Source organism: Oncorhynchus clarkii, chromosome 6 (genome assembly GCF_045791955.1).
Source record: "Oncorhynchus clarkii lewisi isolate Uvic-CL-2024 chromosome 6, UVic_Ocla_1.0, whole genome shotgun sequence".
Taxonomy (NCBI): domain Eukaryota; kingdom Metazoa; phylum Chordata; class Actinopteri; order Salmoniformes; family Salmonidae; genus Oncorhynchus; species Oncorhynchus clarkii.
In genome coordinates this window covers 61,671,605-61,693,242 of record NC_092152.1, presented here as the reverse complement: position 1 = coordinate 61,693,242, position 21,638 = coordinate 61,671,605, and the positions used below count along the sequence as shown (strand labels likewise).

At 43.9% G+C, this 21,638-nt stretch overlaps 1 protein-coding gene across 3 annotated transcripts in view; it reads right to left on the bottom strand.

Moving 5' to 3' along the window:
- Positions 1–4,558: 4,558 nt before the first annotated feature.
- Positions 4,559–21,638, bottom strand: part of LOC139411378 (ankyrin repeat domain-containing protein 11-like) — a 156,883-nt gene continuing 139,803 nt past the window's right edge. For 2 of the 3 annotated variants that reach the window (XM_071157659.1, XM_071157660.1), the window contains 9 exons: positions 17,647–17,820; positions 16,418–16,618; positions 15,471–15,613; positions 15,233–15,380; positions 7,892–15,078; positions 7,594–7,692; positions 7,136–7,303; positions 6,160–6,252; positions 5,640–6,040 (listed from right to left, as the gene is read on the bottom strand). In XM_071157659.1, the coding sequence (XP_071013760.1) occupies positions 5,855–6,040; positions 6,160–6,252; positions 7,136–7,303; positions 7,594–7,692; positions 7,892–15,078; positions 15,233–15,380; positions 15,471–15,613; positions 16,418–16,618; positions 17,647–17,820 (8,399 nt within the window). In that variant the 3' untranslated portion in view covers positions 5,640–5,854. Of the gene's footprint in view, positions 6,041–6,159; positions 6,253–7,135; positions 7,304–7,593; positions 7,693–7,891; positions 15,079–15,232; positions 15,381–15,470; positions 15,614–16,417; positions 16,619–17,646; positions 17,821–21,638 lie in introns of all 3 variants that reach the window. The other variant, XM_071157661.1, reaches the window with a different exon arrangement.

Below are 21,638 nucleotides of genomic sequence, written 5' to 3'. Positions count from 1 at the left end.
GGGATGTTGTCTTGATCAACCAAATGTATACATTTTTTTGAATGAAAAATAATTTGAATGGTTAAAACTATTGCTCTGTATGTTTGCTGCAAGCTTTGAATTCTAAGGTTAGATTTGACACTAATTAGCCATCACAATTTCAAGCCTTTGTGGTTCAATAAATGATGAAATAAAGAAATCAAGGCAGGGCTCAAACCGTTAAGGTGAGAGAGACGAAACCGAAACACACTTGATGTCTTGTAAACAATATTGAGGGTGTGGGGGTGTAGTAACGGTATACATTCTGCTCATAAGAAGTGATTGACATGCCACTGGTGTTTAATGCTTCGAACAGAAGAAAAAACCCAAGACAAAAAGACAACACAACACACTCTGATCTAAAACACAAGAGGATTCTGTTGACAAAACTCCCTCTCCCCCGCAGAAAAAGCACTAAAAAACAAAATCAAATAAAAATATTGAGGGCTTAAATCAAACTGCTGAAGTCTACATGACGCTGACTACCTGTGCTATGACATTTATTTATGCGTTTACTGCCTTATGACTAGATTTTCCTCTTTCAAAATGTCCAGGACAACAACTAGTCAACTGCCCATACACTGGAGTAGCAACACACTTGAATAGACACCTCATACACAGCCATGTTGAAAGTGTGTACATAACGTCACAAAATGTCACTTGATATTGCCATTAGGATGAATGTGCAGATCACAGACTCAATCTTTTTTTAAATCAGGACCAACCAAAAATAAGGAAACAATCAATTCTCACAAGTCAATATTCCAATTGGATAAAAAAACATTTTTTTCTTAACTATCACTTTTGCACCATTCTTCCCCCCTTTGTGTACGAGTTAACTTAGTCTGCTTTTTTGGTTCATAATTGTCTAGGCCTTACTCTTAGCATGGTAAACAACACAATAGAGCAAAGTATGATGGCCTACTGAATATGAATCAAACGGAACATTAAAACTTCCTGATACCCCTGACAAATACCTACACTTGGTACACTGGAGAAGCTAAAGTGAAACAAACTATCTGCCTGTTAATATCACCATCCACCAAATCGTTCTGAATAAACTATGATGAAACTTGCTTTTAGAGTGATTAGTCATAAAAAGGATTATTGACTAACAAAAAAGGAATTTGATTAAAAGGCTAATTAAAAAAAATCTCATTCATGGGCATGTAAGTCAAACCTAGTTCTTTAAAAATCAAAGAAACAATTGACCTATGTTACGCAGAGGAGTATGATCTTTACTTTGGCTCCACCCTTTGAGTATTCCCCTTATACTGTACACTTATCTCCACTACTGTACAAAACTAGATAAATAGAGGGGGTCCATACTTGCGAACATTAGAAAAAAAATTAGTTTAAACTTTCTCTGTCTCAAAATATGCATCAGCCAATTCAAATCGCTGACATAGTTGTATTTGACAAGGCTACGTTAGCTGTTGAACATTACATAACCTGGCACATTTAGCCCTATGCTAGCCCGACCAGTTGGCAGTGATTATTTCCTGTAACAAATTCCACATCAGCCTATCAAAGATCTCAGACTTCACATCCACCAACCAATGGCATTACTTAATATAGATCAACTTGGCCACCAGAGGAATATTTTAAGCTTCCAAATTCAAGGTTTACATTTGTTCAACTTGGTCTGTAAAGTATAGCGTCCCAATATTGCATGACACATCCTTGACTATGCTGCTACTAGCTACTAACGTTGGACAAAATTCAAAAGGCATGTTTTCGCATATATGACAAAATCACAAGTTTATGCTTATCCGTTTCACACACATCCATGTGCTTTTAGGGGGAAAGAAATATAAAGGGTCATTTAAGTTTATCGTACATTGGCCCAAAAAAGTCAAACCATTATGTTCCTGTCAAATAGCCGTCATGTACCCCTACTACCATCGCAGCGAGGAGTCATATGCAGCTAAGGCAATTAGAGGCCCCTTCATGTCAAGCTTTTTTGTTGAAGATCTAATGGCAACATTTTTCTCTCAATATCTGTGTATCAATTAAGTACCCTACTGTGATTGTCAAAAATAAATAGCTTCTCCAGCAAGAACTTTGATAGGACTGTCTGGGAGTGGTCAGAGGGGCCTTATGGGAGGGATGCGTCACCTGAAAACAAAATTATTGGCAGAGAGGAGGGCAAACTCTGTTATTGGTCTATTACACTTACATTCACCAGGCAGTCTAAAAAAAACACCCAGCCAAACCAGCTGATATTTCAAACAGCTCTTACACTAAAAGTGCATTATAATTTTGATCAGATCTGTATTCCAACCACAGTGTGGAAATATATATAAAGCAATGGAAAAAAACTTTAGTGGTCCTCAAAGCTTGATTCAAATAACTAATATGTGATGATGTGGATGATTTTTATAATGCATATAAAATGTTAAAATAAAATGAAAATAAGTGGTGATTTTGGTCTAACAGTAAAGTTATACTATGCTATTATATTTGGTATGTTAGGCCTATGTAGAATACTAATGAATCATTAAGTGATCTTGCGAGACATTGATTCAGTTTTGATCTAAACTTTATTCAAATTCTTAAGTCTATTGACGTACCTGTGCAACAAATCTAATTACCCTAAAACAAATCCCAATAAAAATCTGTCAATTTAAGCAAGAGATATATCCCATGCAAAGCAACATATCTCAATCCACCACATCCACCCATGTCGGCCTTCCGTATCTGCTGTGGAAAGTGGCAGAGCTGTTTGTCAGACCAAGAGACATTTTGAAAATCAGTCTTCTCACGAAAATGTCTGTAGCTTCCAAACGGTTGGCCTACAAACTAATATGACCACACTCTGGGAAGATGAGACTATTAAGAACACGATGGGGTTTTAGTTTTGCTCTACAACCCCCACAACTGTCACGGGACATGTAACCCAGTATCGGTAATTCAAATTTAAGTAGAATTATGGAGGTAGTTTTGTGCCAAAAAAAGGGGTTAAATATGTGTCACCCCAAAAAATATATAGACTTTTCCTGATCTCCCAGATATAGAACAGATACTTCAAAACCTTAATCCTTATGATTTACATTTTTTTTTTTACACCGTCTGTTTTTCCATTTATGAATCAGTTATTCAATTAGTTTCTATAGCATAGTAGTAAAGCCCAAATTCAATATTTTATCATACCTAGTGGGGTCCTAAAATTCTAAATCAAATAGCTAAATAATCCACGGTATGACCATTTTAAAACAATTCCATATGTTAAACTCCCCTCACCTCCAAAGGCTTTGAGGTTTAACAAGCACCATCCTGAGAAATGGCAGACAGTTGCAAATGACCAGGAGCCAGGCTCACTACATTGAGCTATTGGTCCAGTTGAAACTTCATGTGTGTTTTTTAAAACTTTGATTAGCAGATGGTACCGGTTGGCATCTGTTAAGGATGCTCTCATGGAAAAGGGTTCTAATTGCATCCAAGTCAAGATTTGAAATTGGCTGATGCAGAATTTGTAAACTGACATAATCACTGCCTTCGGGTCAGGTTAGCATAGGGCTAAATGTGTCAGGTTATGTAATGGGAACAGCTAACATGGAGCATTTTATCACATGCAACTACGTCAAAGATTTGAATTGGCAGATGTGCATTTTGAGAGAATTTTTTTTACTTACAAAAATACATCTTATGTTCGCAAGTATGGACCCAGGGAGTTTGGAAGCTAACACATCCCATAATTAAAGCAAGAATTCATTTTTAAAACCAATATGGAATGTGGCCTGTATCTTGTGGATAAACAGCTTTGCTAAAAATTAAGATTCTAAACATTTCTTTAGTTAAGTAGTTTTAGGTGGTATACGGTAGAGATCAGGAACAACAATGCCAATCTGACGTGGCCTGAAAAACGGTTAACCTGTAAATGATGCCTATGACAGTGACATTCAAAAAGGGAAGTTAAGGATTTCAAATGATTGAGCTGGCTGTCAGATCCCAAGTCTTGTGGCCTGAAAGTTCTCCAACGTCATGATGAATATTATTCCTAAAGACCCAAACATACAATTAAAGTCCAATTAAATGGGTAGATGAAATTTAAAAAAACAAAAACAAAATCCCATCCAGAATGAGAAAATAATGTGTTGGTTTTGCTTGTTAGTGGCATTTCTTTCTTGACCAATCCAGATGTACCCTTGTTTGACTTGCCCAACACCGAGTAAATAAAAAAATATTCACTGTAAAAAGGCATTTTCTTGGTTGAGATTTTTTTCAGATATAATTGTGTACTAAAGCAATGACTAATATAACTAATCTATTCTTTAATTAATTTTATAACCATTTTGCTACATCTGAGGACTATAGTTGTGGCCCTTAGTTTGGGCATTGTTCAATACGGTGGGGTTTTGTACTACCTATGTACGTTGTGGTGATACCAACACAGGTAACTTATTTTGACCAGCCCTGGACAAAACCTATAGATGGGAACGTTACTGTGCACTGGAGTCTTTAAAATACTGACAACGTGTGCACATTTTGGCCCATGGGTATGAGGGGGAAAGTGCTGCCCGAAAGTGAACTGTACATACAAAGATAATTTTTATTCATTTATTTTTTTACACTTAACTGAGTGATGTTACAGTACATACGTTATTTACAACTGTGCAGTAATGTGTGGCAAAATAAATTATCTAGAAGGCAGCAAGAATACATTGGTTAACGAATATAAAAACTGTACATAATTTACGGAATACAATTTTTTTTCAGTTTTCTTTTTTCCCATTAAACTAATATTGGCTCTGTAGTGTTTCAAGTCACTTCCTCAGAAACAATTAAATGCCCAAGTAAAGAAAGACAAAAAGAAGAATATTCTCCTCTAAACCACCATCTGTTTAGTCTTGAATCGCAACATTCTTGTATTATTCTTTTATCCTGTTTTTCCATTTGCAGTCATAGTTGCAGGTGAACAGGTATGTGTGTTCTACCTATCTTGGCAGAGTGTCAGAGGCTGGTTCTTCCTGCATGCAGAACCAGGTGACCAGACTCTAGTGGGGATGCTCCGGTTCATCCCCATTCTCTGCCTCACTCCTCTGCCCAGGCCATGAGGCGGAAGATGCCGCCTCTTCCCCTCCGACATTAACCCCCGACACACTATGGACCCTTGGCTGTACTCTGCTCTGGGGCAGGATGCTGGTTCTACCGGGTGTGGTGGTAGGCTGTGGACAGAGGGGACTGAAGCTCTCTGACTGAGTGTGGCCTTATGGTCCCGACCAGAGAGACAGCGTCCACACAGACGCTCCTGTCCTTTCAACAGGAAGAGGCTGGAGGTCCCGCAGATGTTACTTGTTGCACCACCACATCGCGCATGCATACCCTTCTGGCCATGTGCTGCGTTCTCCTCCTCAAGGCTCACCTGGAGCTCTGTGTCCACTGTGGTGCCTCATTCTCATCCACCAGGAGATGATCCAGAATGGTGGGAGGGCTCCTCTCCAGCGTTCCTTTGTTGTTTGATTTTACGGGGACCAAAAAATTCAGAAAAATATTTCTATATCTTATCCCCCTATTCTCTGTCCAAACATCACCTAAAAGGGAGGTGGTGTTGGGCGCTTCAAAGCAAAGCCGTTTTGCTTTTTATATTCTGAACAAAAGCATAAAAACTTGAGGGATGAAAGTGCAAGTTGTGTTTTTCCCCAGTAAAAAGATGCATCTTCCTCTCATGGAAGGGAATCATTAGCAAGTTTTTTTTTCTTTGAATTTTTTCTATATAATATATAGGTTTTATTCCTCTTCAAACCGGCTAGCCCTTACCATACGTTCTGTTTGATGTCTCTTTGAAAAGTGATGATATTTGACCTCTAACTCTGTGAACGAGTGCATGTTTCTGTCACGCGGGCAACAGCACAAAGTCATCGTTGACGTCAACCATTGGCACGTAGAAGGAGGGGACCTCGTTGACGCACAGAGACTTGTGTACAGCAGGGTCCAGCTCCTGCACCTTCAGTTGCCACTCCATCCTCTGCACTGCGTTCAGGGCAGCTGCCTCATGCTGCTGCCGCATTAACAGACACGTCTGAGAAGAGAGAGAGGCCATTATGAACCAGCAGAAATACAACTGTCATACACGGATAGCCCGCATTTCAACCACATAGCAAATGTGCCGTAAAATATGAAGTACAGTCATATTGTTACCTTCATGCGGTCATATTTGTCATCCACGTCTTGGATCCAGGAAATGAACTGGCGAGCGTTGAAGCGATCTCTCACTGACTTGTTCTCATCACCCTGAGTTAAAGATGACAAGAATGTCAGATTAGATTTTTTTATATGTACACTACCGTTCAAAAGTTCGGGGTCACTTAGAAATGTCTTTGTTTTTGAAAGAAAAGCACATTTGTTGTCCATTAAAATAGCATCAAATTTATCAGAAATATAGTGTAGACATTGTTAAATGACCATTGTAGCTGGAAACAACATATTTCTAATGGAATATCTACATAGGCGTACAGAGGCCCTTTATCAGCAACCATCACTCCTGTGTTCCAATGGCACATTGTGTCAACTAATCCAAGTTTATCATTTTAAAAAGGATAGATCATTAGAAAACCCTTTTGCAATTATGTTAGCACAGCTGAAAACTGTTGTTCTGATTAAAGAAGCAATAAAACAGGCCTTCTTTAGGCTGGTTTAGTATCTGGAGCATCAGCATTTGTGGGTTCGATTACAGGCTCAAAATGTCTAGAAACAAAGGCCTTTCTTTTGAAACTCGTCAGCCTATTCCTGTTCTGAGAAATTAAGGCTCTAATTAATCTAATGATTAATTAACCTTTTAAATTGATAAACTTGGATTAGCTAACACAACGTGCCATTGGAACACAGGAGTGATGGTTTCTGACAATGAGCCTCTGTACGCCTATGTAGATATTCCATTAAAAAATTAGCCATTTCCAGCTACAAGTCATTTACAACATTAACAATGTCTACACTGTATTTCTGATCAATTTGATGTTATTTCAGACAAAAAATGAGCTTTTCTTTCAAAAACAAGGACATTTCTAAGTGACCCCGAACTTTTGAGTGGTAGTGTATATAAAATATTAAGAGTAATTGGAAGAGCTGACTAAACAAATTCCATGTGAATGGCCCTGTCTATCAACTTTTTGCCCACCTTTTTAACCACCCACAGACGCACCTGACTCTCTGTTGGCATGTTGTACACCTCAGAGTCCAGTAACATTGTGCAGGCACTGAATGGGACGGCCTGATTGGCTATCGTCCTTGCCGCTCTGCAATGGACACGCAGTACTTCTTGCTCACATGAGACAATAAGCTTTTCCTGGAAGGAGAGATATAGAAAGTCAATACAATAAGACCGGAGAGAGGGGAGACAGACTGGACTTTTAACTTTACTTCAAAATCTTTTTGCGCAAACTGATAAGGTTCATGTGAAATGTCACAATTTTTTACGATTGCATGGTTGGAGAAATGCCTATTGCAGTTTGGATTTCTATTACATAGCAGCTTTGAACATTCATCAAAGGATTGTTCAAAGCACTCCTTCTCAGTGCGACTTCAGAAGTGAGATGGATAGATATTAGGGAGGGTACAGTGAGCCCGTGTTCTTACCCTCTCTATGCTGTGCTGCAGTCTCAACTTCCCCCTCACTGTCTCCTGCTGTCTAAAGAGCTCCTTCAGGGGCTCCGATAACGATGGAGGTGGAGCAATCTGAGAAACCATAGCAATGATTTGAGATGATGATGTAACCAATCTTTCCATTGCAACAAAGTTCAAACTTTTGTTGTAAATGTGCTGTGCGGTTATTATAGGTTACAGAACGCAGTTACTTGACGTGTATTATTGTAATGAAATAAAATCTATGAATCAACAGAAGTGTGAACATTTGTAGGGGAAGGGAGGTACTCACCACTGGGATGTGCAGCTTGCTGAGAGGCTTGCCATCCAGCAGGTAGGAGCCTGTGTAGGTCACATACTCAGCGTAGCACTGAGGGGCCTGTGGTGTGATGTAGCACAAGATCTTCCTCTTCTCCTCTATTTTTTTCCTTATCTGCAGGTATTCGAAGTAAGGGTTAGAGCGGTCACTGTGGTAGGGTTCTATGTCATCCAGTTTGATGGCATTGACAATGACAGCCAGCGTCTGTTGAATCATCTCCCTGGTCTGCTGCATGGCTGTGTTGACCAGCTGAACCTGCGGTTTCGGGAACTTCCTCTTGCGTGGATGCTGCGTCTGGGATTCCTCTTCCTCCACAGGCCGCCCTTTAGTTTTGCTGACCACTACAGGAAGCGGCGGAGGGGGAGCCGGGGTAATGGTTGGTGTGGTGGAGATGGTGGTGACAAGTTCCTTTTCTTTCTCCAGAACAACAAAGGGGACAAAGGTAGGGGTGGGGATAGGGGTGGTTGTGGTTACAGCCATGCTCATGGCGACAGGGGTAGGGACAGATGGAGGTATCACGCTAGAAGGTATAATGCTGGTGGTTGTACTCTCTGCTACTACTCTACTACTCGGCTTTTTTGTGGTGGTGGTATTCTCCTGTTTTGCCAGCATCTGGGCCCTGTTTCTGGTCATCCTCTGTGGGATCTCCTCCACCTTCTTGGGAAGGTCAGTTGACAACGTTGTCAAAGTGACCGTGAGCTTAGACGTGGTCTCAAGAGCCTCCGAAACATGGACTGTTCCAGAAATCGTGACAGCAACTGGCAGAGGAACTGAGGGGACAGGACTGCAAGTTGGCCCAACAAAGGGATCTGATACCTGCCCACTTTGTTCTGGTTTAACAGTTGTCAAGGAGTCCATACATGGAGTAATTACAACTGATAAAGACTCGGTCAGTGACATCTGCTTGTGATGCTGGGTATTGTTTGTATCAATAGCTGAGAACATGTTTCCATCGCTCTCATCAGTCTCTTCATATGTGGCTCTATTTTCAAAGACCTGTGTTTTCACTAAGTTAATTTCAGGGACATTTTGAGGCTCAGACTCAAATTCTGGTTGGAAATTGTGTTTTGGTGAGGCTACAACCAAATCATGCAAAGAATCATTGAGTGTTAGGACCTCGGGAGGGCACAGGGGTTTGGCCAGGATAGGCAGGTCAACCTCCATAAGCTCTTCGCCCTCTATTGTTTCAATAGCAGGAGGCCTTATATGAGCAGATGGAGGCTTGTAGTCGGCTGGCTTTGCATCTCTGACGTCAAGCTCTGGCATCTCCTTGTCTGGCAGGGAGGTCGGGAGGGAGAGAGAAGGGAGGTCAGGTAGAGAGAAAGGGCCAAGATCATCCAGCTCATCCACTGTAGCTGAGAATGGGTCTGTCCAGGGCACCACTGGCTCGTTGCTTACTGCTAGAGGCATATGGCTCTCAGAAGTAAAGCCATGGGAGTTTTGCCTGCCGACTTGTACTGCACAAGAAAGCTCTGAGTCCATCTGGTGATTATCCTCCAAGTTTGGCTTGCAGTCTGTGAAGAAAGACTCTAACCTTGTGGAGGATGAGGTGGTTGTCAAGTAGTTTGGTTCCAATTCCATGGGTGTCATTTCAGGTCTTACTGGAGAAATTTGAATGTCCTCCACAGCCTCTTTTTGCACGTCAAAGTCAGGGTCAGGCACATAAGACCTGTAAGCAGCATATGGAGGGGTCACTGATGGATGGCCAGGTATGGCAGTAATGTGCTGCAAATCACTGTCTGAATGCGAGAAGGGGCTGGTTATCTTGGAGACCGCTGCCTCTATTTCCCCATAAGTCCTTTGAGGAGATTTCAAAATCATCTCAGAGTTCCAGCTGATGGTATGATCACTGGAGTTCACCTGGTTGGGTGGTGGAGTCAACTGATGCACCTCTGTAACTCTTCTGTCTGGAGATTCAGCCCAGCTCTTCCTCAAAGGCTCTTCAACTCTTGGAGGAGAGAATGAGCAGACGTCCCTCGTCTCCTCAGCAGCATGATGATCAGAATCTGTTGGTTCTTCAAGATCCCCTTCCTCCTCCTCCTCCTCCTCTTCTTCTTCCTCCCCCTTTTCTTCGTAGTCCTCTTCTTCCTCCTCCACAACAGGGGGCAGATACTCACTGCCACTGACTGGGTCAGAGGGAACAAGACTGTGCTCACTTTGATGAGGCTCAGAAAGGTCATCAATATCCAGGGGAGGAAGAGCAGCAGGTGCAGGGGTGGGTGGAGCAGCAATGTCCAGACACGGCTCCTGGGGGTCAGGTCTGTGGACTGGCGTTGAGGGCTTCATCAGGAAGTTGTTGTAGACACTCTCAGGTAGTTGTTCACAAGTCTCTGTGCCAGCCATTGCTGTGGTGACCCCATCTAGTGCAGGTTCGTCAAGTTCCAGCCCGGGAGACAGCATTCTAATAGGTGAGAAGTAAGGAGGAGACAGGCATTCAAGTCTCTCCACTGATGCTGCCTTGTCTTCTGGAGGCTGGGAGGCTGCCAAGTCAAACTCAGAGGCGTCTGGCAAAATGTGTTGTAGAAACTTGCCAGCTTCAGCTTTGAACTCCTCTTCCAGGGGTCTTCTAACATCAGACGAAGCCGATCGACTGACAAGGGGCAACTGGAGATTCTTAGCCGGAGTTATACAAGTCCCTTCTTGGAAGGTGTGTGATGAGTTGGAGTACCTGTCAAAGAAGGATGGTGAGCAGGCATTCATAGACATGGCCATGGCTGATGAGTTCTGACAATCTAACCCATCAAACATTATATCAGGGTAGTCCTCTGCACTGCAGGATGGAGTCCGTGGCGTCTGCATGATTTCCTCATAGCTGGGACAAGAGATTACAGATGTGGGGGTGGGAACACCCGTTGGTCTATTCTGATCTTGCCTAGGTGAGGCAGGGAGATTTTCTTTCATCTGATGGCCTGCAAGCCAGTCCTTTGAATTTTGAGTGTCAATGGGTTGTGGCTTTCTTTCCGGAGACATCATTTGGGCTGGGAGACCAATATCTTTGAGCTTCTTCTCTTTCAATGCAGATTCTAAACTATTAGATTTTTTGGATGATAGTTCATTGCGATTTTTCTTTATTTCCTCAGTGGACTTCGTTTTATCCCTAAGTTTGGGATCCCCTGATCTGTGTCTTAGTTTCTCCATCTGCTTCATCCTCTCCTTATGCTTCTTATGGCGTTCTTCAATCTCCTGGTCTTTTAAACCTAACATTTGCCCAAAGCTGGTTAGTCTGAGATCCCCATCAACCAGAAGCTTTGAACGTGGACGGTTGTCTTTGCGAGCTGTGTCTTTAGACTGAATTACTTTTTCATTTTCTTCTTTAACCTTGGACTTAACATGGTCCGCCCTACTGTCTTTGTCCAAAGAGTCTCGATTTCTTTCTTTTTTCACATCAAATTTGGGACTGTCTTCCTTTGATCTTTCCTTCAAATTGGTAATTTGAGGACTCTCTTTCATTCCACATTTAATCTCCTCCTTGGAGTGTTTAAGTGATCCGAAGCCATCCGTGTACTTGTGCTTCTCCTCTTTGACTTTCTCCTTATGTTTCTCTTTTTTCTTTTTGTCCTTGATCTTATCACTGATGACAGTACTCAATTTGTCTTTGTCAGCTTTTTTAGACATCTCCTTTTCAAACTCCAATGTCTTATCAAATTCATCTTTATCACCCTTAGACCCAAATGGAAATGTGTAAGGGTCCGCTTCTAATGGCATAGGCTCTTTCTCGAAGGGCAGACTTTCTCTGCGTCCATAAGATTCTCTTATTTCCTCGATCTTGTCTTGTTTATCCCCCTTTTCCTTCTTGACTTTGTCCTTCTCCTTGTCATGACTCTTTTTGGACGACGATGAAGATGAATGCCGGTGCCTCTCTTTCTCTCTGAACTTGTCTTGAGGATTAGATATGGAGAGTGAGTCTCGTCTCTCATCAGTAATGTCTGGAAGGCTGATGTTGGAGGAATCATAGTAGCTGCTGAGCACTGGCTCATGACCCTGATCAGTGAAGCTGTCTGAGGATAACTCACTGTTCTTGTCATTGGAGTCATCCTTGTAGTCATTCATGGCCTCTTCCTCCAGCTTCTCCAAGAGCGACTTTTCATTTTCCCCACTCCCCTTTGAGGGCTTTCTGTCGTTAACATGATCTTGCTTGTCTTTATATTTACTCTTGGTCTTTTCCTCATTGGCGTCCCTCTTGTCCAGCAGCTTCTGCTTGTTTTTCTTCTCTTGGTTTGAGTCCACAGACATTCTGTCTTTGCGTTCCTTGTGTTTTGCATCAACAGAATCCTTATCTTTCTTGTGTTTCTCCAAGGAACCCTTCCTCTCTTTCCCCATATCAAATGTGGTCTTGTCTTTTTTCTTGTGGTCTTTTTCTTTCTGTTTTTCTGTTGTGTGTTTGGCCTCAGCAGAATATTTTCTGGGTTTTTCCGTTTGGAAGTGATCAAGCTCATCCCTGTCAGATGTGGAGTCTTTCCTGTGAGAATCAGACAACCCAAGGGAATCACTTAACTTGGCCACACCCCCATTGTAATTGTCTTCTTCATCCTCACTTTCATCTGTGAAAATGTCTGCTATCTTGTACCATGTTTTCTCAGGTTTAACTTTCTCAGGTTTCCTTTCCTCCTTCTTCACCTCAAGGACATCTTTATCCCGGTCAGCATGCTTGTCCTGTGAAGCTTTTTCTTTCTTGTCCTTAGTTTGTTCTGAAGACACCTTCCTGTCCTTGTCTTTGTGTTTGTCTTTAGCTCCCTCCTTGTCTTTAGAGCCTCTGTCTGTGTCCTTTTCTTTCAAAAGCTTCTCAGTTGAGGTCTTCTCAGGCTTCTCCTTGTCCTGTTCTATGGATCGGTCTTTAGGCTTTTCCTTGTGTTTGTCAGCTTTTGTCTTTTCTCTCTTTTCCACCCCATCTCCCTTTCTCTCCTTCTCTTTTCCAGAGTGGTTCCTCTCTCTAATTTCACATGGTTTGCTGACAGTTTCAATTTCTTTGACGGAGGCATCGTTCCCATAATCGTCTCTTATGGACTCCTGTTTGATTTTCAAGTCTTTTCTTTCTTTAGTGAACTCATAGGAATCTTTTCGGTCTCTACTGCTGTCCGTGAAGTCCTTCTCTTTCTTCTCTTTGACAGTATCTGCAGATTCCTTTCGCTTCTTCTCCTTTTCCACAGAGTGGCTAGAGTTGAGTTTCTGTTTTTCGGTCAAATCCTTTTTCTTGTCACAGATTTTTTCTGAAGAGTCTTTCTCTTTCTTCTTGGAGGTAGGCTCTTTCTCTGACCGTTTGTCATTATGATCTAATTTCTTGTCTTTGATTTTGTTCTCCTTCCTCCGGTCTCTGCTCTCTATTTTTTCAGTCTCAACAATCAGCTTTACAGTGTTGCTTGCTTTATATTCTTTGTAGTCCTTCACAGGAGGAGCATCCCAGCTGTCATCTCCATATAGGTCGCAGTCAGAAGAAAGGTCTGACGCCCATCGGTCATGGTGGTCGTCTGAGGCACTGAGCTTGGTGTCTTCTAGGTTTAAGAAACGGTTACTGACATCATAGACTTCATAATCAGGCTCTTCCTTCAGAACCTTTTCTTTCTTAGATTTTTCCTTCTCCTCCCTTTTCTCCTTATCCACCTTAATATGTTTTTCTTCTTTTTGCTCACTGCTCTTCCTGTCTGGTTTAGATGACTTGTCCTTTGACTTTTTCTTCTTCTCCTCCTTTTGAGTCTTTTGTTGTTTCTCCTCCTTGGGCTTCTCTTTTTCCTTGAGGCTCCTTTCTTTTTCAGCTTTCAAGGGCTTTTCCCTCTCCTCCTTGCTAGGTTTCTCCTTGGTGGACTCTTTTGTTTTCTTGGATTTCTCCTCCTTAGCAGTTCTTTGCACCTCTTTTCCAGAAGACCAGTCTCTGTCCTCAGATTTGCCCTTCGACAACCTGTCCTCCTTTTTCAAATGCTCTTTTTCATGTTTAGAGAGCTTGACCTTGCTTTCAGCTGGGGACTCAGTCTCAACAAGGAGTGACTTCTGCCTTGAATCATCAAAATCAAAGGAGAAGCTTTTAACAAATTTCTCGTTCATGTCTTGATTGAGCACTAAACTGGGAGCCTTTTCTTTCGCTTTGTTTTTGTGCTTGTGTTTGACTTTATGCTTTTTCAACACTTTTCCATCTTTATCCGTTTTGGAGACAGTACTGTCTGTGTTGGAGTTCTTGTGAAAGTCAGAGTTCTTTTTGTCTAGTGCATTGGTGTGCACATTGTTTTTCTTTCTGTTTTCCTGTGCTTTCTTTCTCACCTGTTTCACTGACTCGACACTCGAGTCGGCAGAGGAGTAGTCCGACTCACTGGAAAGCCTTGTTCTAACCGAGTCAGAGAGAGAGCTTACATCTGACCATACAGGCGATGACACAGTCTTCCAGCCGTCTGTCCTCCACTGCTTTGGGTTATGCTCTGTCAGCGAGGGTGTCAGTTTCTGAGAGCTCATGCTTCCATGAGAAGAGGAAGAAGAGGATGCAGAGTGAGTACTGAACTCAGAGGATTCTTTTAGGCTCATTGTGGAGTCCTTTATACAGTTCGAGTTCTTCATAGAGCATTCATCATCCTCACTCCCTATGTCCCCACAATCAGAGTCAGAAGTGCAGAATTTGTCATTGACTTTACCAAATCTGACCTCCTTACTGACATTTTTTGTCTCCTTCTTCCTCTTCTTCTTAACTTTAGTCTTCTCTTTCTGCTGCTTAGAGCTCAGTGTAGCAGAGTCCCGGGCCTTGGTATTAGTAGGTGGCGCTGGTTGCCGTGGTGTGGGCATAGGTGTGAAACACAACGTTCCATCATCCTCGTCTGAGCTGTCAGAGAGAATCCGTCTAACAGCCTTCTTTGGTGTGAGCGAGTTGCTTTTGGAATAGGTTTTGACCACCTCCCCCTTCGGTACTGAAATTAAGCCGCCAGCCTTGGTGACACTGGGAGACTCCTTGCGGAACTCTTTCTTGAGCAAGTGCTTGTCGTCCACCGGAGGGACGCGCTCTTCCTCATCATCCTCGTCAAACTCATACTCGTCCTTGACGGGGGTAGTTGTTGTGGATAGGGGCTGTTCCAGCCCTTTCTTCCCTTTCAGCTTCAGGCCCTTCTCAAACTCTGAGTCTGTGTTATTTCCATCCACCGAACTGGATGGGGCAAACGATGGGGCATCTTCTTCCTCTGAAGATTCTGGGGAAAAAAACACACACAAAAAAAACTGTTAAATAACAGCAAAAATCTGTTGCACCCAGTGGTTAAAGGAAAAGCAAGGAAGTTAAAATACAAGTAACAAATGGCAGAGTGAAGGTGTTCAGAACTACTCATGGTATAAAATGTCACACACCTGACGAGCTCTCCTCACTGGAGGTATACGTGCCTTTTCCAAGCAACAGATTAAGCATCGTTGGGGAGTTAGCAACCTTCAACGCGGTTTCACCCCTTCTGTTGCTTTGTCGAGGGTCCCCTCCATACCTTAAAAGCAACTTTACCACCTACAAAGAAACATTGAAACATTTGTCTTAGTCCTAAACACGGCCGTTGGCTTTCTACATGAGCATTCGCAAGCGTTACACTGAAGTTACCTTGAAGTGCCCGTTGTTTGATGCGTCATGCAGAGGGGTGTCGTCATCCAGGCCCTTGGTGTTGACCTCTGCACCGGCTGCCAGCAGCTGCTTGGCCACGTCGTAGTAGCCTCGGTTGCACGCTTCATGCAGTGCAGTCCAGCCTGTGAATCCCAAACATAGTTAAATAACGGCTCTATTGTTTCTCAAACGTAGGATTCAAAATTATTACAGCACTCAATTCTGAACATTTTAGATTGCTAGAGAAGCTAGAAATGTGCCACTATTTTCATGAATATAAAATGTAATACAGAAGTATGGAGATATGAGGTGAAAGGCAAGAGGATGGAGAAGGAGAAGCGAGAGAGATAGAGAGAGAGAGAGGGGAGCATTGAGAGAGCGAGGAGGAGCAGAGAGAGCGAGGAGGAGGAGGAGGAGCAGAGAGAGCGAGGAGGAGGAGGAGGAGCAGAGAGAGCGAGGAGGAGCAGAGAGAGCGAGGAGGAGGAGGAGCGAGGAGGAGCAGAGAGGGCGAGGAGGAGGAGCAGAGAGAGCGAGGGGGAGCAGAGAGAGCGAGGAGGAGCAGAGAGAGCGAGGAGGAGCAGAGAGAGCGAGGAGGAGCAGAGAGAGCGAGGAGGAGCAGAGAGAGCGAGGAGGAGCAGAGAGAGCGAGGAGGAGCAGAGAGAGCGAAGAGGAGGAGGAGCAGAGAGAGCGAGGAGGAGGAGGAGCAGAGAGAGCGAGGAGGAGCAGAGAGAGCGAGGAGGAGGAGCAGAGAGAGCGAGGAGGAGGAGCAGAGAGAGCGAGGAGGAGGAGCAGAGAGAGTGAGGAGGAGGAGTAGAGAGAGCGAGGAGGAGGAGCAGAGAGAGCGAGGAGGAGGAGCAGAGAGAGCGAGGAGGAGGAGTAGATAGGAGGAGGAGGAGGAGCAGCAGAGAGAGTAAGATGACCACCAGCCTGCAGGGGCAGCGACTCACCTGCGAAGTCTTTTACATTCACGTCCGCTCCCTCACTGATGAGCTCCTTGATGCGGCGTGCCTCTCCACGGATGGCTGACCGGTGCAGCCTCGTCTCGCCCCTCTCATTTCTCTTATTTACTTTGTCTTTGGTTTTAGATGCAGAGTTTGGCGTTCCCTTCTGGCCCAGACTTGACTGCGACTGATGCTTTGGTGTTGTGTCTACAAGAACAGGACAAAAACAGAGTTTTAATAGAATTGGCATGATTAATTTCTATAGTAAAAACATACGCCAAATGAACATATTACAGTACCATTATGTAAGAATGCAGAATATTTCATTGAAAAACAATTGTTACAACTCCATCGCCTGTAGGTGGCGCTCTTGCTCAAAACATCAGAAGGAGAACGCCAAGACTCCCAATTGCTCGAGTTCATTTCATCACATTTAGTGGATTAAACCAAAGCCTTAACCACATTTACATTATTGAGTTTGCAGAGCGTGGTCCTGAATGCCATTTGAAACTCACTTCGTCTGGGTTCTGTCTTTAAGGCACAAACTCAGGCACGGCTGTTTAACAGCAGCAACCCACCAAATAATACAAACAGCAGGAAACATATGACCCAAATCAGAAGCACAACATAATGACTAACCCATAGAGATCAGCTCTATTACTTAATAAGAGGAAATATAGCCTACTAAAGCCTATGTTTCCTCAACGTTTAAACCGCAATGTTTTAACGACAGAACCTAAGTACAGCACTTGAGGAGGAAATGCTAAATCCGACTAATCTAATAACAGATAGCAGATATGAAATGAACAAAAAGCCTTGGTCTGGATATTGTGTGGTTTGGCCCAGATCTGATAGTGCACTATTAGGTCCCCTCAGACCCAATCCCTGGGGTAAGCTACTTTCATTTCCCTCATGGTTGAACGCTACATCCTAAAACAAAGAGGCACAATTTACCATACAGGAACGTGATACCAACTTGTAGAGCCCAAAAATCTCCCACAAACAGCCAGTCCCAGAAAAGAACAGTGGATTAAGACAGCGGAGGTCCATTTCACTGTAGTAATGGAAATTGATGAGGGTTATCTTGTATAATTGAATTCTAAATAAGCAGTGTGGTCTGTTCTTTAATGGAGCATGGTGCAAAAGTGTGGCTGGGACTCTAAGCACCAGGGACACAGCACCCCCCCACCCCCCGCTGAACCCTCAGAGACGTGGCATCCATGACAAACGCGCACCTGGACTGTTGACTGACTCTTCAGCCGTCATCTGCATGAGAAGAGCCACCTGCTGCCGCTCAGAGAGGGGGTACCCGGCCCGGATCCCTGGCATGCCCATCCCAAACGGCAGGCCTGACTTCCTGGTGTTGGTGGGCTCCTTTTTAATGCGCTTCCGTTCCGGACCTTGCTTTTCTGTGAGGAGAGAGGGGAACGGACAATGTGAGGCCTATGGGTAGAACAGACACACATACAAACACAGGATTGCAAATTGCTCAGGTTATATCGGCTTTTACTTCAGCAGTCAAATTGAAGTGATTTCAATTCTGACCACAACAACAGTCATTGATAACAGTCATTCAACATCTCCATGGCAACAGGTCAGATAAATGTCCTCTGTGATGTTCTAAGGAAGCCCCTTGGTGAAACCCCTACCAACTTCTAGTCTAGTTTAGGCCACATCCATCTGAGGCAGCTGATGGTGGTGGGCATTTAAACCCAGCTGCCCCAGAGGCAGGGCGGGGTCAACTATTGACAGTCTGATGTTTATGTCTCTCTCAGGGGGTGTGTGACTTGGCAGAGTGACAGTGATTACAAGATGGCCAGTGTTCATTTCAATGTAGCCGAGCCAAGGTCATCACAATGGCGACTTGCCACTGGACAAAAATCAGCAGCTCCTCAAAGACACGCCCATCAATTATTTTCAGTGTCATGAGGAATGATCAAATCTCCACAGCAAATGTCAGTATTACTTTACTATTGAGACACAAATACATAAACACTCTACATTTGCAACTGCTGGACGATTTGGAGGTACGCTCCGCTCCGTCAATGTTTGAACAAGCCCAAACTGAGCCAGCTTCAAGATCCTTCCAAAACATTCTGACATCAATAAAAACAAATGGCATGGCCTTCAACTGCGTCCATGGAGACAACACACATTGTCTAATCAAAAGGGGAGATCTACAAGCCTGCTCGCTGTTGCTCTCAACACAGTGGATTGCTCAAGGCCACAAACAAGAATTAATAGGAGTAGGAAACATGGCAGCTCACACTTCCGGGCACAAAACCCTTTCCAGAGATTTTCCATAGTCAGAGCTGATGAACTTTCAGTAACATCTGTGAATAATTACGCCTAATGTACCCCCACCCCTGATACACACTCACATCCTGAAAGGAATGAGCCATTTAGACACATTCCTTTTAATCAGACTTAAACAGCATGAACCACAGCAGTGGATGTTTCAGGTGGTGGATGTCGAGGACTGAAAACGCTAGAGTTGCTGTTCCAAGCCTTGACAGTGGGCCCCAGTCAGTAATGAGCCTGCTTCAGTACTTGAAAAGGGCTGCTATCAAACTACATTCAAGCTGCCTAACTACAATGACTTTTTCCGACGAGATTTTGGACATGCATTGAGTAGGCTATGTGGCACGCAAACGTGTGATGCATCTTCAATGTAAATGAGATACAGTGGGAAGACGGGAAAACATAAGAGCATGAAGTAAGCCTCACAAACATCCCAACATGGATGACCTGGATGGGATTAAGACAGAGGCATCTGAAAATGCAATGTAAGCCCATAGACATCTGTAGCTGGGTCTAATTAAACAATTAAATAGCTTTTTAAGAAACATTTAAGACTTTATATATATACACTAGCAAAAGAAGGCCTATGTATACAATGTCATTTGGATTTTTCCTTTAACTTTGATTTGATGGCAAAGTTGGAGGGAGACCAAACTACCTCACTGTTCCCAAGGACGCCAGCCTAGGCCAGGGGCGGAGCCCACAGCAAGACGACAGTCAAGTTACAATGGGCCCAGGACGCCAGCCTAGGCCAGGGGCGGAGCCCACAGCAAGACGACAGTCAAGTTACAATGGCCCCAGGACGCCACTGTGTCAGCCTATTGTGGAGACGTTGCTATCAGCTTCCCACAGTATGGGCAGGCAGAACCAGAACCAGCCCGACCAGAGGAACCAGGTAGGCCTAGTCCGTTTGTTGTGTCCCCAAATTCAATAGGACCACAAAGATGACAAGCTCATCTTTCTATTATTCCACTTGGGACATCAAACATGCTAACAGCCTGTCTTTCTCTGAGTGACAGCTATGAATATATTCCGACCAGTTCTGTCAGTTGGGGTTCCTGCCCCGTGGGAGACAATTATTATTAGAGGTAGACGAGATGAGATGAGCTCTGTTTGCTTTACTGCAATGTGTATGTAGGACTGGCCTTCCTGTGTGTTAACTTACGTAGAACATGGGAATCAACTGTGAAGACACGAGTGGGACGACTAGGCAGGGTGAGATCTCATGGTCAATGTGTAAATACATTAGCACCACAACTCTGTCTTCATTCTTAAACTGAGATCGAAACTGAAAACAAAGCATGAACACTACTAGCGCTTACGACACATGCCAACACCACCACCGCCCAGTCACACAGGAGCCAGACACATTCATGCTTCGGTATGGGGATTACCCCCAGGAGAATGTCATGGCCTGGGACAGTGAGAGGCAATTCCCTCGTACTCAGAAGACAGGGAGAGAAGAGAGAGCTCTGCTGTCAAGCAGCTCAGTCAGACACAGCCAGCAAACAGGAAATGAAGGAAGAAGAGACTGGAAGTGGCCACAGGATGTTGTGTCACTGCTTTGTTTTGTGCTTGGCTACGATGACAAGAGCAGAGGAAAGTGTTGGTGCAGAACAACAGTCTTCAGTGGTGATATTCACAGAGAGCGGGACAGATCGGCAGACTACCGAAGGGCTTTCTCTCACACCGTGTTGGCCTACCTACTGCCACTTACTGCTGGACCTCATCTCCATGTACAGAGTAGACTGGGTCATCCTGATGTAGGCTACAGTACACACAAGGGGTCAAAGGTGGTCTGGAGAAACAATGGAACCGTTTCAGAACGCCTGGACAGAGTGCAACTACTAGCCTATCTAATATACCTAGTGGAGACTCAAGCTCCAAAACAACTGAACCTGGACAAAATCTGATTTCAAGTCAAGTAACAGTGAATAATTCATGGATCTTCCAAAGGATGGGAGATTTCTCCCACCAGGGATCTGAATAATAGTGGTGTGCAGGCAGACAGGGCTGATTTGGGATGCGGTGGAGAAGATCTCAAGCCAGCAGCCCCACCCCCACCCCCCCTGTCCCTACTGAAAGCAGCACCTGCTGCACCTGCTGATAAGACAGGCATCCTGTATTCCTGCCATATCGTGAAGGTGATGATGTGTGTGCTAGCCTGCAAGTAGCTGATCTGCACTCATCACTGTCTCTTATCCGTCTCCCGCTCCTCATAGCTTTATCCAGAGCAGTCCCCTTGCTGAGCAGCCCTGGCCATGACTCCTACACTCCTGCTGCAAGGCCTGTGGATGGGCTCTACACCAATACAGGTTACAACAACCATCTGCTTGCTACACAAGCTACCATCTCTAGAAGAATGTCTTGTAAACTGTCAACACCGGTGTGTTCAAGATAACAGAGCAATCCCTGCAATTAGCTACATCGTTCATCTAACAGATGCCTCGGGGAGAAAACCTTCAGTAGAGATCGAGTGCCCTGTTAGAACCATAGAAATGGATGTTATGCACTCAGATAAGGCACAACCACACACACTGACTTCACTTTAAGTACTGACAGGGTAGTACTCGTCCTAGATAACTAACACTGTAGAAACACGGTCACCTTGTGGGTTCGGAGAGTGCAAAGACAACACAAATGCACAACGAAGCAAATCCCTGTCTACAAAAGGACCAACAGTATGAACTACGCATTTCAAATGGAGTATGTAGCCTAGTCCATGTTCGATGAGCTCCCTGTGTCCTCGGTCTGTTCTCATCAAAACTATCCAAATAATAAGGGGATGTGAAGGGTCTGACTTGCTCATCTTTCATAGCTGAACAACACAGTAGTCACGCCGTACATTTCTCAAAAGCCAATGTTATGCTACAAATTCAACACTAGCTGCCTCAAACTATAGCTTCAAAACACTCGCTCATAGGCC